General features: G+C 43.1%; 1 protein-coding gene across 21 annotated transcripts in view; it reads left to right on the top strand.

Moving 5' to 3' along the window:
* Nucleotides 1-18,075, top strand: part of MAGI2 (membrane associated guanylate kinase, WW and PDZ domain containing 2) — a 628,972-nt gene that overhangs the window by 578,024 nt on the left and 32,873 nt on the right. For all 21 annotated transcript variants that reach the window (XR_014555823.1, XR_014555824.1, XM_083701301.1 and 18 more), the window contains 2 exons: nt 1,373-1,613; nt 3,215-3,358. Coding sequence is in view for 19 of the 21 variants with exons in the window: in XM_083701301.1 (XP_083557427.1) it covers nt 1,373-1,613; nt 3,215-3,358 (385 nt within the window). In the remaining 2 variants the exon portion in view is untranslated. The remainder of the gene's footprint in view (nt 1-1,372; nt 1,614-3,214; nt 3,359-18,075) is intronic.

The raw sequence follows: 18,075 nt of genomic DNA, 5'->3' as shown, positions 1-18,075 counted from the left end.
CCAGTGGGAGCTTTTGATTGTTAACTTCTTATACTTTTTGGAGAGCAGACCTCCTGATGCCTTAGCACAAACTGATTCTGAACATATTTTCCATTTCAAAAGGTTGCAGGGCATGATCTGAAGGAACCCAGTGCACCAACTTTGCTGAAGCCAAGTAGGCTTGGCTCAGAACGGGAGGCTGCCTTGTGCTCCTTGTGTATACTGCCTTGGACAGTAGGGCATTAATGTCAAATAGAAATAAAGAAACATTGTTTACTATGAAAGATGAGGTTAGAGAAACACAGGGTCAGAACTTCTGTAGGTGGGTGAAGCTAGCTGTTCAATTCTTTGGATCCTTGACATTGAGTAGAGAACAGCTCAGTTTCATGTGGCCTTTGAGCTAATGTCATTTGGGTGGCAAGAAGAGAGAAAGGGGGGAGGGGTAGCTGAAAGAGTGGAGAAAGGTGGGAGAAAAAGAGTGAAAGGCGTAGCAGAGAGGTGGAGAGGGAGAGAGGGATGGCAGACTGGGGGTGACCCTATGCCAGGCATAGGCAAACTCAGCCCTCCAGCTGTTTTGGGACTACAACTCCCATCACCCCTAGCTAACAGGATGATGGGAGTTGTAGTCCCAAAACATCTGGAGGGCCGAGTTTGCCTATGCCTGCCCTACACACTTTTGACTCTGACCTTTGAAGATGCATGCGAATTTTTATGCAGGGTTATTTTTAAAATTTGGAATGGGAAACATTGCAATAAATGCCCACATTTATTTTATTTAATCTTCAGGGCAAAACTAGACAAACATTTACATTGCGCTTTCTGAAAATGAGTGTGCATGAGTCTTGTTCCTAAGGGAGTGGTGTCTCGCCACACACCAGCTTCAAATAATGAAGGTACTGCCAGTCTGGACTGCACTAGAGCACATGTGTTCCCCCATAACAGCAGCCATTTGAGACAAAGCACCTACAGCTACCATAGGACAATCAAAGAGTATGTCCTCACCAGCAACAGCTAGGAGGCAGAGGATGGTGCAGACCAGTGCAAAAAAATATATAAGTGCAGTTGCTGACTGCTCAGCTACCACCAGTCACATCTGTGGGGGGGGGGGGGGGCAACTAGACACTCAGCAGTTGCCTGCTTCCATTCCATTGAGCAGCTCACAGACTCCACTCACCATTTACCAACCGTGGGCGTCATGCTTTTAACTATCCCCTTGATCTGGTATGGTCTGTCCTGACGCAGATTGTTTTCCACCCAATCCCGAATTCAGTTACCTCATTTTGCAACCCAGAAGTATGCTTTTCATTTCTTGAAACGTGTTTACCAGCTACCCAGTTTTCAGTTTAAATAATGCCTTACTAAGGTTCCAACGTAACAATTCTTTATTGCTTAGTTATAGGTCAGAGGTAAAAGCAAGGCAGGATGTGAAGCCCGACATTCGACAACCTCCCTTTACAGACTATAGGCAGCCTTCAACGGACTATAGGCAGCCTCCATTAGACTACCGACACCCTCCAGTTTTGGATTACCAGCAACCGCCACCTCTGGACTACCGACAGCCCCCGTTGATAGACTACAGGCAACATTCTCCTGACACCAGGCAATACCCTTTATCAGATTACAGGCAGCCCCAGGTATCTGTCTGTTCGTATCTATCGTTCTAATAACATTTTTCCATTATACCATGCCCAAAGCCGTTTATGATGAAGTTTGATACTTCTGTCTGTTGATATTTCATTGAAGTCCCAAACCTAGTGGTTTGCATGCAAGAAAGGAGAAGAGACACCATTCAGGGGTAGCGCATGGGCTTGGCGTGTAGAAGTTTCCCAGACTCAGTCCCTAACCTGCCCACTTAAACAAAGGCAAAGGGAAAGGGACTCTGGAAAGCTGCTGCCAGTTTGAGTAGACAATACTGGACTAGTTGGACCAATGGTTTAATGAGTTAGTATAAGGCAGATTCACAGGATCAATTTAATTTTGAATGCATTGATATGGGCAGTATCCAACTAACATGTTCCTCAGCACAAGGATTTCTACTTGTGCAATGGGCCTTCCCCGACTTTCTCCCCTCCCCAAATCTGCTCTGGAGGATTGGGGCAGGGGGAATCCTAAAACAGATTTTGCATTACTCAGTGCTACTTTGGTAGGGCTGCCATATTTCAAGAAGTAAAAAATCTGGACGATCAGAGGGGGAAGGAAATGTACAGAGAGAAAGAGGGATTATTAATACATCATGTATAATTCAGATTGAGAGTGCCTTGGTGATTCAGAAGGGTAAGAAAACTTCTGTTTATGTATACGTTTTCTAATTTTTTTTTAAGAGAAGTGTTTAATACCCTCAAAATCTCCTTCACAGCCTTATCTACAATCCACAGTTGAAATACTTAGAGTTAAGCTGATTTGCATCCCAATCATATAACCATTTCCCTGGAAGTATGTCCCATTTATTTCACTGGGATTACTTCCAGGTAAACACACTCCAGCCTCCTTGGTTTTCTTTCCACTGACCAATCTGCCTGGGACAGATCTTAAGGAGCCACCATGTTAGAGTAAAGCTGTGGTTTGTGTCACTGATTCGCCATAGGTATTGGCACACCCCATTCAAAGTGCTTATCTGCTGATATAATGGCTGCATTCAGACATCTCCCCCAAAGCAGCAAAAACATAAAAAACACCCATGTACCCAGATCAGATACTTACCAGATAACAACAGCCTGTGTGGATAAATAAGTACACTCCTTTCCTCTTCAATACACATCGAAGGCTGAAAACACAACCGCCAGATTTCCATGATTCTTCCCAGTAAAAAAACAAAAAAGAATTATCTTTGGAATTGGGCCTTTTTGAGTATCAGCCTCCATGTGGACTAAATGTATCACACATAATTTTAGATGCCTTTCACCACACAATAACTGCTGCCAACTAGTAAGTGTTTGAACCAGGCTGTAGCATCAAACATTAAAACAGATGTTGGGAACATTCGGCCTTTACAGATATTGCCGAACTACAACTTCCACCATCCCAGGCCACTGGCCATGTTTGCTAGGGGTGATCGGAGTTAGAGTTCAGCAACATCTGGAGGGCCAAAGGTTCCCCATGCCTGCAGTAATTCAAGCTAAGTCACAAGTATTTTCATTTAATTTAGCTATGGGTTGAGAATTGTAGCCTCGATAAAGAAAGTCGCTCTCCATTCATTGAAATGATTCATTTTCCCCCCTGTTCTTTGACCATACAGGACTTTGATTATTTTACTGTGGACATGGAGAAGGGAGCCAAAGGATTTGGATTCAGCATTCGAGGAGGAAGAGAGTACAAAATGGATCTCTATGTGCTGAGGTTGGCAGAAGATGGGCCAGCAATAAGAAACGGAAGAATGAGGGTAAGCTGGGTTGAAGAGGCGGGAGCTAGCAGAGGTACTTGAAAAGAACGGCACAGTCCAAACCCACAATCTTGCAGGATTAGAGAGTTTGGATTTGGCGGATCTTGGGCTGTCCCAGTTTAGCAGTGGCTCAGCCAGTCTAACATAAGACAGTGTGAGTCCCCAAAAGGGGAAATTTAGGGAAGGGACAAGGAGAGACTTTCAAACCCCTGTCAGGTTTGTCATGTGACCAGAAACCTGGTGAAACATACACTGGTGGTATTCATGGAACCATAGAACTGTAGAGTTTGAAGGGACCCCAAGGTCCACAACCCCTTGCAATGCAGGAATCTCAGGTAAATCATGCATGACAGATGGCCATCCAACCTCTACTTAAAAACCTCCAAGGAAGGAGAGTCCACAACCCTCCCAAGGGAGACTGTTCCACTGTCAAACTATTAGAAAGTTTTTTCTGCTGTTTAGTAACTTGAAGCCATTAAGTCATATTCCTCCTGAATTGAGTTTTTACTAGGGGTGCACTATGGTGGCTTTCTATAGTTATGGTAATAATAATAATAATAATAATAATAATAATAATAATGATTTACTACTCTGGGCAGCTTCCAACAAAATATTAAAATACAATAGTCCGTCAAACATTAAAAGCTTCCCTAAACAGGGCTGCCTTCAGATGTCTTCTAAAAGTCTGGTAGTTGTTTTTGTCTTTGACATCTGGTAGGAGGATGTTCCACAGGGCGGGTGCCACCACCGAGAAGGCCCTCTGCCTGGTTCCCTGTAATTTGGCTTTTCGCAGCGAGGGAACCACCAGAAGGCCCTCGGCACTGGACCTCAGTGTCCAGGCAGAATGATGGGGGTGGAGATGCTCCTTCAGGTATACTGGACCGAGGCCGTTTAGGGCTTTAAAGTTCAGCACCAACACAAATGTACTGGTTGTTCTGCAACTATCATTGAACAAAGTCAAACGTACTTTGAAGAAAGTATGTGGAGGGTCAGGATGTCAGGCTGCAATTTTGTGTACACTTACTTGAATATAACTCCCAGCCGGACTCAAAGCATATAGGACTTTGCTGCATGAATGCTGCCCTGCAACTTTTTCTCTTAAGCCTCTCCCTCTCCAGAGTCTTGAGGTGTGACTTATGCTATACCTCTTCATCTGGGAGGGAGCCTCATTGACCTCAGTGGGCCTTCCTTCTGGTGAAACACGTCGTACAGTATAGGATTGCATTGTCAGAAAGTTAAAAAGATGCCTGTGCCTGATTACTCATGCATAATAGTCCATGGAGCTCATCCAAATGTTCAGTGGCTGCTCTTTCTTCTTGATGCAGGAAATAGCTTCTCTTAATGTAAAGTTATTTTTAGCTCTGGAAACCATAATTTTGCAGTGATCTCTATGCAACAAAGGGTTTTCTTGAGAATTAATCTATGAGACAGCACTCAGGGACTTGAGAAGGGCAATATTTAAATATTAACTACCAGCCTATAGAGTATTTTGTTTACTTTTTTATTACGAAAGAGAAAACTATGTATTTGTTGTTGGGCTTTGTGTGAATGATCAGAAAGAGAGCTGAGAACTAAAAATAGATGCATTCACAACCATTCCAAAAGTGCTGTCTTTAAATAGGGAAGAAATAACACAAAGATAAACAAGACTCTTCCATCATGCATTGTGGATTTGATGATGCCTCTACTTCCTGATACCCCCAGATTTGTTTTGCAATTTCTTTCTGACAATATATAAGCATCTTATCGGGGGGAAACCTGACATATATTGCACCTTTCATTCATGACATTCTGAATTGGGGGCAGGGAGGTACTCTTCCTAATTCTACACTCACTCATGCTAGCTATAGTCCTCCTCCATTCTGAAGCCAACTAATTAAAGATTGGTTGAGGGAGTTTCTTTAGATTACAGCAATGTCACTGGATATTATTTCCACGAGAAGGACAGAGGCATGAGTAACTCAGTCATCTTAGTATTATATACAGACACAAGGACACACGTTGCAGAAAGCTGCATGAAGCTGCATGAAGGCTGGGGGGGCAAGAGCTTTTCTTCCCACCCCCAGCATTTTAAAAAACCCCGGGACAGCAGAGTACTTCTCCGCTGTCCCGGGGTTTTTTAAAATGCTGGCGGGCGGCAGCGAAGGCTTCGCTGCCGCCCGCCAGCATTTTAAGATCGCCTCGGGACAGCGGAGGACTTCTCCGCTGTCCCGGGGCGATTTTAAAGCCCCTGGGAAGGCAGGCGGGGGGGAGCAAAGACTTTTGCCCCCCACCGGCCTTCAGGTCCAGGACCTCTTCTGAAGGCCGGCGGGGGGCAAAAGTCTTTGCTTCCCCCCCCTCCGCCTGCCTTCAAAAGCCGTCCGGGATAGCGGGAAGCGCTTCCCTGCTATCCCGGACTGCTTTTAAAATGCTGGCGGTGGGGAGCAAAGCCTTTCGGCCCCCGCCGGCCTTCCTGGACCTCTTCTGAAAGCCGGAGGGGGGGGGAAGGCTTTGCTCCCCACCGCCAGCATTTAAAAGAGGTCCCCGGAGATTTGCGAAGCAAGCCCATAGGGAAATTCGTCTTGCGAAGCAACTCGCAAACGGAAAACCCTTTCGTCTTGCGGGTTTTTCGTCTTGCGAGGCATTCGTCTTGCGCGGCACCACTGTAACTCTGGTGGTTTCCAAACACTTCACTGTAAATGAGTGCTTTGGGGAGTGTGTAGCCTTTTGCATTGCACAGTGAGAGTTTGTCATCATCAATAAAGCATTACCCAAAAGCATTCTACCCTAAGGTATCTGTGAGTCAGAGAAGGCTGCAGTTGGCTGGGATGCTGGTGCTCATTCAGCAAACTCATGTGAGAGAGAAAAGCAGGTGAATAAAAAGAAACAGCAATCCTGCATTTAAAAGGATGTGCAAGAGCCTCTTTGGTGAGGCTCACTGGATGGGTCAATAGACTCAGTACAAACAAACGAACTAAGAATGATGGGTACACAAGACTGATGGAACTGAACTCACCAGAGATTAGAGAAGAGGCGTTCATTTATAGAAGAAACACTGGGAACACCAAAGGGTAAAAAAACAATTGAAAGTGCAGCCGGGAACAGAAAGCAAACAGAATGCATTTGTATTCAACAAGTGCAACAGATCAAAGCCTCCTGGGTGCTGAGAGCAAAATTACAGTACAATCTCATTTTCTAGTTGCCCCAGACATTCCGCTAATAAGATATTTGAGTAAACAGAACTCTTTACTTAGGTTACATTGATATAGAGATATTCAAGTCAACATACAGCAATTCAAATTACCTGAAGGTGTTTTCTTTGCTGTAATCACTGTTTCTGATATGACAGTGCTCTAGTGGTTAAGAGCGGTGGACTCGTAATCTGGTGAACTGGGTTCGCTTCCCTGCTCCTCCACATGCAGCTGCTGGGTGACCTTGGGCCAGTCACACTTCTTTGAAGTCTCTCAGCCCCACTCACCTCACAGAGTGTTTGTTGTGGGGGAGGAAGGGAAAGGAGATTGTTAGCCACTTTGAGACTCCTTAAGGGGAGTGAACGGTGGAATATCAAGTCCACATTCCTCCTCCTCCTCCTCCTCCTCCTTCTTCCTCTTCTTCTTCTTCTTCTTCTATTCAACATGTTTCTCTGCTGCTAAGGAGTCTCGCAGTCTCTGCCAATTCCTGAAATATGAGTGTCGTGTTTGAAAGCTTATCAGCTGCTAACTACCTTAGCCCTATGTGTCCAGTTTGCATACATCATGGGCTCTGTTCAGAGTTTCTAGTGAACATGCAGAGGATGTGGGGGCCAGCCAACAGGCACAGGCTAACCCACCTTGCTCCATGTACCCATTGCACACACTCGGCCCATCAGCCTGGGAGGTCACTGGGTGACCTTGGGGCAAGTCATCTGCATCTCTCAACCGAACATGCCCCAACAAAATTGTTGTGAAAATCTCTGAGGATAAGTATAGCGCCCTGATCATTTTGGAGACAGAGAAGTTTACAGAGGCTGTCTATAAATATATAATCATGAACTACGAAGCCACTTACAATTAAGATAGTTCCTGCCTGAAAACTGTGCATCGCCTGTGGTCTGAATCATACATTTAAGTTAATCTGCTTCTAATAAACCTCAAAACTCATGATCTATGTTTAACCATGCTTTGTTTTCTGAAGCAGACTCTGAAGGCCTTTGAAGGACTTTATCCTAATTCCCTGCTTCATATATCATGATCCAGTTTTAGCAAAACTGGCAATGGATTCTGACTGCTCTGATAATTCTTGAAACTAAATTGAGCACTAATGCCTTAGTTACACAGCACACAAAAGTGTGGCAAGTCACCAGTTTGCTAGCTTTCCACAAACACTAGTCCCAAGCAGGCTTGTATTGACAAAGAGACATAAATTGGCCAGATTTATTGTATACACAACAAAGAAATGCAAAATGAGTTCCTCTAGGATGCTAAATCTGTTTCAGCTGTGCAGTTGATGCTATCATAAATCAGAAGCAAATAGGTGATCCATTATACAGTATCTTTACACAAACTGAGGACAATCCACAGAATCTATTTCAGGAAAAATAAAAGGGAAGGAACAAGATTGCTTTTATATATGGTTGACTTGATTCTCCAGAACAACTCAGGTTGTCTTGTTAGAAATGTCTTTAGAATCTCATGGGTCAGAGGAAATCTTTAACAGCAGCCACAAAAGAAAGGTCAGCTAATAATCTCAACTTTTAATGTAACTTTAAAAAAAAATGAAATTTCAAACAGAATTGTTTTTGAGACTGCATTGTCTGCTGGAGTTATACACACTGTGGAGAGGGTTAGCATGACCATTGGTAAATTATACATTGTTGTTGTTTAGTTATTTAGTTGTGTCTGACGCTTCATGATCCCATGGACCATAGCACACCAGGCACTCCTGTCTTCCACTGCCTCCCACAGTTTGGTCAAAAATTATACATTAGTGTTCTGGAATGAGTTCTTTAAATTATAGCTCTCATCTAAGATGCTGCACAACATTCATGCTTTAAGGCTTCTGCCATTAGAATATCACAGGCTGTTGTAATCTTTTAAATATTTTCAATTGTAATCTAGAAAACATTGCTGCCTCACATTAGGGGAGAGCAGCGCACAAGCTTTCGAAAAATTAGTGCAACATGCTCCATACTATAAAACAAGGGGGAATTGTAATGATATGCTATAGCTCTAACTATCCTACCTGGAGACTAGGCCTTTGCACCAATTTATAAAAACAGAACATGATTCCCAGTAAGAGAAATGAGAAGCTCTTTGTGACATAGAGCAAAGGCCTAGCAAGCAGAGAGGTATCATTATGCCGCACAGCTGTGTGGATGTCAGCTCTGCACATGTCCCTCTCCATCCCATGCACAGGAGCTGACTGGACTGGCGGCTGAATCTTCCTTCAACACTGGGAATGGGGTAGCATCGCCCACCAAAGGGCAGTTTAGGATATTTCTGGCAGGTCATGGGACACACAGCTCTAATCTCTCCAGCTAAGGGCAATGGCCAGTGGCCCAAGAGGAGCTTCCACAGCTCCCCATTCTATCAGCCACCTGAGGTGACTGCCTCACTCTGCCTAATGGTAGGGCTGACCCTGCTCAGTAAGAAAAAGCATGTCTGGGGTGGAAAAGACTTGGGGAAAGGAAGCTTGTGTGCAGATCTTGTCTGGGATCAGGAATTTAGGTGGTGTTGCCCTTGAAGGCAATTCAGAAACTTCAGCTTGGCAGAATACAGCGGCCAGAATCCTGATTTGGATTCCGTTTAGAACTCAGTTTGTTTTTGGTTTTTTTTATAATATTTTTTATTAGTTTTATAAAATACAGAAAAAAGAATAAAGAACGTATTATAAAAGTAAAAAAGAAAGGTTACAAATTTTTCTTACTCTTTTTTCCAAATCTGTTGGACTTCCCCGCGTCCTCCCAACCCTGCATTCTCTGTGATGCATAACGTCTGCAATTTGTTAACTTATTTCAATACTTATTGTATCTTCCTTTTTATCATGTTACCCAATTTCAAATGTATTATAACCCAAATCATATACATTTTCATTTTAACACAATAAAGTTGTTTCATTATTCTATCTCTGACTCCTTGTACCTTAATTTCCATTTCTTTAATTTAACATTACTGAAGCTAGAATTTCCTAAAAGGTGCGTTTTTTAACATTCATACAACTTATAATGTTTTTCCAAATAGTCTTTAAATTTCCTCCAATCCTCCTCGAATGTTTCTTCTCCCAAGTCTCGGATTCTGCCAGTCATTTCGGCCAGTTCCATATAGTCCATCAACTGCGTGTGCCATTCCTCCAGTGTGGGTAAATCTTGTGTCTTCCAATATTTTGCAATCAGAATCCTTGCTGCTGTAGTAGCATACATAAAAAAAGTTCTGTCCTTCTTAAGCACTCTCCGGTCCACCATGCCCAGAAGGAAGGCCTCTGGTTTCTTAGGTAAGGTAAATCTCAGTACCTTTTTTAGTTCATTATGAATCATTTCCCAGAAGGCCTTCACTTTCGGGCAGGTCCACCAGAGGTGAAAGAATGTCCCTTCCGCCTCTTTACATTTCCAGCATTTATTATCAGACAGGTGATATATCTTAGCAAGCTTGACTGGGGTCATGTACCACCGGTATATCATTTTCATAATGTTTTCCTTCAAGGCACTACATGCCGTAAATTTCATTCCGGTGTTCCATAACCTTTCCCAGTCTTCAAACATAATGTTATGCCCCAAATCCTGCGCCCACTTTATCATGGCGGATTTGACTGTCTCATCCTGAGTATTCCATTTAAGCAGCAGGTTATACATTCTCGAAAGTAGTTTACTTTTTGGTTCTAACAATTCTGTCTCTAGTTTCGATTTTTCCACCTGGAATCCAACCTTCTTATCTACTTTAAAGACCTCTTGAATTTGTGCATAATGCAACCAATCTCGCACCTTGTTTTTTAGTTTTTCCAAGCTCTGCAACCTCCAATTGTCTCCAATCTTTTCAATAATTTCCCCATATTTAGGCCAATTGGCTTCCATATTAGGTCTCTTACGTGCCTTGGCCTCCACCGGTGAGAGCCACCTCGGAGTCTTGCTCTCCAATAAGTCTTTATATTTTGTCCAGACCATTAAAATTGCTCTCCTGACAATGTGGTTTTTAAACAATTTGTGCACTTTAACCTTGTCATACCACAAATATGCATGCCACCCAAAAGCATTGTCAAACCCTTCCAGATCTAGGACATCAGTGTTTTCCAGTAAAATCCAATCTTTCAACCAGCAGAGGGCTGCAGCTTCATAATATAACCTCAAGTCTGGCAGGGCAAATCCCCCTCTTTCTTTCGCATCAGTTAGTATCTTAAACTTTATTCGGGGCTTTTTGCCCTGCCAAACAAACTTAGAAATATCCCTCTGCCACTTTCCAAAGCATTCCACCTTGTCCACGACCTGTAGGGTCTGAAACAAAAATAGCATTTTTGGCAATACATTCATCTTTATAGCTGCTATTCGGCCCAACAAGGAAAGTTTCAATCTTGACCATGTTTCCAAATCTCTTTTGATTTCTAACCAACATTTCTCGTAGTTGTCCTTAAACAGATTCAAATTTTTGGAGGTCAGATACACCCCTAGGTATTTTACTTTTTTAACCACATTTAATTCTGTTTCTTTCACAAACTCATCTGTACTTGTCAAATTTTTTGCTATAACCTTAGTTTTTTGCTTGTTCAGCTTAAATCCCGCCACCCGACCAAAGTCCGAAATTAATTCTAACACTCTTTTAGTACTAGAGACAGGCTCCTGCAATGTTAATACCAGGTCATCTGCAAATGCTTTCAATTTATATTGTTTCACTCCGACCTCAATTCCCTGTACCAACCGGTCCTTTCTAATCATGTTCAATAGCACCTCCAGAACTGAAATAAACAATAGGGGGGATAGGGGGCACCCCTGCCGTGTCCCTTTTTCAATTTTAAATTCCTCTGTCACCACATTGTTTACTATCAATTTCGCTTTTTGTTCTGAATATATTGCTTCTATTCCATTTTCAAACCCCCGCCCCACTCCCATCCCTTCCAAGTTTTTCTTCATAAACATCCAGGAAATATTGTCAAAGGCTTTCTCCGCATCAATAAAAATTAATACCGCTCTAGTGTTTAGTTTTGTTTGTAAAAGTTCCAAAATGTCGATAATGTTTCTTGTGTTGCCAAACAAATGCCTACCAGGGAGAAAGCCAGCCTGGTCTTTATGGATCACTTCATTAAGCACTTTTTTAAACCTACTTGCCAAAATGTCTACAAAAATTTTGTAATCCACATTTAGGAGTGAGATGGGGCGGTAGTTCTTCAGCTGAGTCTTTTCAGTTTCTAGTTTGGGTATCAATGTGATGAAAGCTTCTTTCCACGTTTCCGGTGCCTTCCTCCCCTCCATAATCTGGTTACAAACCTCCAACAAAGGTTGTATCAAATAGTCTTTCAAAACCTTATAGTATTTGGAGGTAAGTCCGTCGGGGCCTGGAGATTTGCCTAATTGGAGGTTCTGAATGGCGCTTTCAATTTCTTGCTGTGTGATATTACTATTCAGGGTTGTTCTCATTTCCTGAGGTATTTTCTGTAATCCGTTGGTTTTAAGAAATTGGTCCACCTCCGAATCTTTCTGTGGCCCTTGTGAATAAAGTTCTTTGAAATATCTCTGGAAGCACTTTCTAATTTCCTCGGGTTTCTGAACCATTCTCCCTTCAATCTCTAGATTTGTAACAGTATTAAGTTTTTGTCTCTTTTTCAACTGCCATGCTAGCAGTTTCCCACACTTATTTGCTGATTCAAAGGATCTTTGTTTCATTTGTTTAATTTTCCATTCCACCTCTTGATTTATCAGTTTCAAATATTGTGCTTGGAAAAATTTCACTTCTCTCAGCACCTCCTTCGACTTTGGCCTGGATCTTAGTTTTTTCTCTCCATCTCTTATTTTTTCCAATATCTTCTCCTTCTTTTCATTCCAGAATTTTTTCTTGATCGTATTTTGTTGTATTAGAAACCCTCTCATGACTGCTTTACTTGCGTCCCAGATTATTCTTTTTTCCACAGTGGTATTTAAATTTATCTCAAAATAGTCCTTTAAAGTTTTTTGGGCCTTCTTAACAATCTTCTCGTCCCTTAATAAGGTGTCATTCATTTTCCATCTGAAGGATCCGGTTGTATTTAGTCTCAATTCCATTTTCAAAGCATTATGGTCGGAGCAGGTTTTTGGGCAGATTTCCACCTTTCTAGTCTTGGGTGCCAGTCCTCTAGTTATCCATATTTGGTCGATTCGTGTCCATGTCAGATGAGCTTCAGAAAAGAAAGTCCCTTCTTTTCCTAGGGGGTTCTTAACCCTCCATATGTCAATTAAGTCCACATTGTCAGTCATTTCAAAAAAAGTTTTAGGTAGTCTGCCATCTTTCGTTATGTTAGCACTTTGCGACTTATCCATATTTACAGACACAACCCCATTCATGTCACCCATCATGATGATGTTGTTATAGTCTAAGTAATCCAGCATAATCTCATGCAGCTTCCTGAAAAATTCCGATTTTCCTTCATTTGGGGCGTATATTCCTAATATCAGAAATTTTTCTCCTTGTGTCTGAATTTCAATCGCCAAAATTCTGCCGTGTTCATCTTTAAATAAGAATTTCGGTGACAGGCTCTCCTTTGCATATATCACCACTCCTCTTTTCTTCACTTTGTCCGAAGAGATAAATTCTTGGCCTAGTCTTTTATTAATTAGCACTTTTCTGTGGAGCCTTGTCACATGCGTTTCTTGCAGGCAAATAATGTCCAATTGTTCTTTTTTCAAAATATGAAATACTTTTCTTCTTTTTTCCGGAGAATTTCCGCCATTTATATTCCAACTAAGAAGCTGCAGCGACATCCTGGTCTAATTGGTGGGTCTACAATGGGGTATCTAGGCTTCCCTCCGATCCCGGAGGTGGTAATGTTGGTCCAGATCCAGGCGGTGTAGGCTTTGGAGATGGTCCCGGTGGTGGTGGAGGCCAAGAAGCTGCGGCTCCTTTCTGGAGGTCCTCCTCGTGGTCGTGTAAGAACTTCTGTTGGTCCTCCGGTGTTTTAATTCTTACTTTCCTTCCTTTGTAGGTAAATGATAGTCCTTGCGGGAACTCCCACCTATAAGGGATTGTGTTATATCTCAACAATTTGGTCAAATCTGTATAAGTAGTCCTAAGGTCCAAAAGGTGTTTAGGTATATCTCTGTAAATTTCAGCCTTTTTTCCTTCTATCTCCAAGGATTTTTTGAAGTGTAGGCCTAGTATCTTGTCTCTTTCCTCTCTCGATCTCAAAATAACCAAACAGTCTCTGGACTTGTCCTTCTTTATCAATTTTCCCAGTCTAAAGGCAGTCACAATTTTAAAGTCCTTATCTTCCTCTATCCCCCAGAATTTGGAGAACAAAAGTGTTAAAAATCCCTGTAGGTTTCCTTCCTCCAATTCTGGGATAGCCCTTAATCTGAGATTATTTTCCTTACTTTTCAATTCAACCAATGACAGGTAGGCTTGTTGTTCCCCTACCTGTCTTTTCAGAGGCCTTACTTCCCCCCTAATCTCATCAACCTTTTTGTTCGCCTGTTCTGCTTTTTGACAAGCTTCCACCGCAAGCTTATAATTTTCAGTCGTTGCCCCTTGTAATTTTTCAATTGCCTGAGTATGATGGGAAACTTGCTCAGATAATTTAGTAATAGAGGATGTAGCTTGGTCAATTTTTGATGATTGGGTGTCCACTTTTTGATTTAAAATTCCAAGTTGTTCCAAGATTTGCTTCAGAACTATTTCAGATCCTCCAGTTGCCATATCTTCTGCAACAGGCTCTGCAGCAGGCTCTTCAAATTCCACCTCCTGTGCTGTCAGCACAGTTGGGACGGATGATCTTCGTTGATGAGATAGGGTTGTTTGAACAAGTTGCCCTGGTTTCTTTTCTTTCTCTTTAGCTTTAGCTGCTCTTGTTCTCCCTGTGCCACTCATTCCACACCTGCCTCTGTTCAAGGTCAAATTTTCTTTTGTTTCATAAGTTAGACAAAGTCCAGAGTGTAAACAATTTAACCACAGAGAATCACAATAAAGTACAGTTCCCAGGCCTCTATATCTCCACAATCCTCTAGGTGGGGGTATTTCAAAGTTTCAAGGAAGGAGAGAGCTCTTGTCCGCCATTGAAGTTCTTATATTCCCTATGTTAAGTCTTTGATAGTTCCAGAGCACAAAAGGAAGTTTCCACAGGCTTTCTTTGTCTTAAAGAAGAGCCACAAGGTGTCAAGAAGGGTCCCAGCAACAATGTTTAAACGTTAATGTCTCAGTCTATGTATCAGTTAAGCTCCAATAACAGTATCAGCAGTTTGACAGTTCTCCTTTGCACGCTGACAGCCCGATCGCTGGGTTGTCTCTTTTAACTCCACATAGCTCAAAATTAGGAAGAAGGTCCCAAAAATAAAATCCACAACTTTTACAAAGATTTCCTGCTTGTCTTTTCGCTACAAAGTCTGTCAAATATACCCTCGTTTTACTTTTACAGTCCCTTTTCAGTGCTTCAGCGCTCTTCTGCGCAATTGCTTTAATCTGGTTAGCAGGATCGGGAGACGGACTTCCTGTTACTCGCCTCCCGTTTTCAGCCGAATTTCAACCAAATTCCCAAATTTTCCGATGTTTAGCTCCCCTTACTCACGGGTATGTAGCAGCCAATTTTGATGTTTTCAAGAAGAAAGGTCGGCGCTCATCAGCAGCAGCAGCGCGGCTTTGCATCCACGAAAAGAGCGATGAACTCACAGCGCCGCTCCCCCTTTCGTGTTCCGGAGCCCCTTACGGAGCCCCTTCTTCGTTTCCGGGGGGGCTTTGGGCGCCCGCCGAGTCCCACGGCCGCAGGCTCGCTCTGCCTGCGGTTTTTCTTAATGGGTCTCCGCTTTGCCGTAGCGGACGACCCTTTTTCGCGGAGCCCCTCTTCACCAAGTAAAGAGGACCGCCATTGCTATTTTGCGCCGCCTCCGGAAGTCCTAGAACTCAGTTTGTTTTTGGATTGAATTTAAGGTGCTCACGCTTGTGTTTAAACAACTTAGGCCCCAGATATCTGAAAGACCACTTCCTTGTGTCAGGGACTGGCTGGCTAAAGAGGAGTGGTGAGAGACAGCAGCCAGGAAGCCCCCAATAATAATAATAATAATAATAATAATAATAATAATTTATCATTTATACCCCGCTTCCCCAACCACTCTGGGCGGCTTCCAAAAAAATATTAAAATACTATAATACATCAAACATTAAAAGCTTCCCTAAGCAGGGCTGCCTTCAGATGTCTTCTAAAAGTCTGGTAGTTGTTGTTCTCTTTGACATCTGATGGGAGGGCGTTCCACAGGGAAGGTGCCACTACCGAGAAGGCCCTAGGGAAGCCTCAGAAGAGGAAGGCTCGGAGCCAGGGGAGTGGGGCACTGAGGACAGGTCAGAGGGGGGAGGGGAGGAATGGCTGGAGGCTTGAAGATGCGAGCAGATGTGAGCGAGCAAGAAGAGCCAGGTGCAGAAAGCAAGGCAGGCTTTGCTGCTGAAGGGAAGAGAGGACAGCATCTGCAGAAGTAGCCCAGGAGCTTGCTGTTCCTACTGAACTGAGCACAGAGGGCTTTGCAAATAGCGGAACAAAGGGCACAGAGTTTAGGTTTAATCATAGAATCATAGAATCATAGAGTTGGAAGAGACCACAAGGGCCATCGAGTCCAACCCCCTGCCAAGCAGGAAACACCATCAGAGCACTCCTGACATATGGTTGTCAAGCCTCTGCTTAAAGACCTCCAAAGAAGGAGACTCCACCACACTCACTGGCAGCAAATTCCACTGTCGAACAGCTTTCGCTGTCAGGAAGTTCTTCCTAATGTGTAGGTGGAATCCTTTTTCTTGTAGTTTGGAACCATTGCTCCGTGTCCGCTTCTCTTGGAGCAGCAGAAAACAACCTTTCTCCCTCCTCTATGTGACATCCTTTTATATATTTGAACATGGCTATCATATCACCCCTTAACCTCCTCTTCTCCAGGCTAAACATGCCCAGCTCCCTTAGCCGTTCCTCATAAGGCATCGTTTCCAGGCCTTTGACCATTTTGGTTGCCCTCCTCTGGACACGTTTCAGTTTGTCAGTGTCCTTCTTGAACTGTGGTGCCCAGAACTGGACACAGTATTCCAGGTGAGGTCTGACCAGAGCCGAATACAGTGGCACTATTACTTCCCTTGATCTAGATGCTATACTCCTATTGATGCAGCCCAGAATTGCATTGGCTTTTTTAGCTGCCGTGTCACACTGTTGGCTCATGTCAAGTTTGTGGTCAACCAAGACTCCTAGATCCTTTTCACATGTACTGCTCTCAAGCCAGGTGTCACCCATCTTGTATTTGTGCCTCTCATTTTTTTTGCCAAAGTGCAATACTTTACATTTCTCCCTGTTAAAATTCATCTTGTTTGTTTTGGCCCAGTTCTCTAATCTGTTAAGTTTAAGTTTTCAGCCGTAGGGGAACACTAGGGCTACTAGGGGAACTTTGAGCTGAGGCATAGATGGGGTCTTAGGAGGACGTAGAGGAACTGGCACCTGCTCAGTGGAAGCAAGTTTGGTTGGTAGGCAGTGCCGAGCTGTTAGCCATGTTCCTAAATGAAGTATTCCTGAACTTGCGTTGGTTAGGGATGCAATATTTCAAGAAGTGAAAATCCGGACACAAAAGTTGTTAGCTATTTTTTGCGATATTAGGCAAGATTCAACACTTCCAATATCTCAGGAGGATACTGGTTAAATTTGGACAGCTGTATAAAAAAGAACATCTAAAAATTAACTATGATAAAACCAAGAACACTGTATTTGGCAAGAGGACTACCAAATCCATGTGGACTCTAAACAGTCACACCCTTGAGCAAGTACCCAGATTTAAATATCTGGAATTACTTATCGATGGGAAGTCAGCATGGAAGCCCCATCTGGAAGCAATTAAGGTAATATCTGGCCGTTCTTCTGGGCTGCTATATAGGTTCTTCCATTCAAAGGGCAGGCAGTTAATCAACCCAGTTATTAACTCATTGGCCTGATCCAGCAGGGCTTGTCCAACATTCTTATGGCTTGCTTGAGGCCACCTAGTAAGTGAATGGCTAGAGCAAAAATTGAGCTGAGCTACACCAGCCACCCAATGGCAGCAGCCTGTGCATTGGAAGTGCTGTTACGAGGACTGCTTTAATGAGTTAACTTTCACCGAGGGCGGGGCTTTCAGCTCAGGAGAGAGGGAGCCCCATGCTGTGGGGGAACTTGCACAATGCAGGGCCCTTCGCAGGCTGCCTCTTTCTATCAGAAGGAAGGATGGAAAAAGTAATAAGATATTGAATATTTAATTTGGAAGCTACAATGCATGTATAAATAGGAGATGTCACTTTCCATAGGGTAATTAGTCTCTTTCAAGAGGTTTAATTATAAAATGCATTAAGGAGATGGCAGACAGCAGTGCCCTTTGTGCACAATCATCGGGGGCTGTTTTTACCATTAAAATTCCCCACTTAACGCAGGTTGAAAGCCCGCACATGCAATTACCTTCATTTCTGGTGCAGCAGGGAAGCGGCACACCTGTAATGAGTTTTTTTTTGTTGGCAGAGGCCTGCTCATTCAAGAATGGCGCAGCAGGCAACTTGCTTTAAGTTAGGCAACTGTAATTGCTTTGACACGTCATAAACCAACCGTGC

Source organism: Podarcis gaigeae, assembly GCF_964106915.1.
Source record: "Podarcis gaigeae genome assembly, chromosome: 10".
Taxonomy (NCBI): domain Eukaryota; kingdom Metazoa; phylum Chordata; class Lepidosauria; order Squamata; family Lacertidae; genus Podarcis; species Podarcis gaigeae.
Note: the sequence above shows the minus strand (reverse complement) of the source record. Positions and strands in the feature narration are given on the sequence as shown.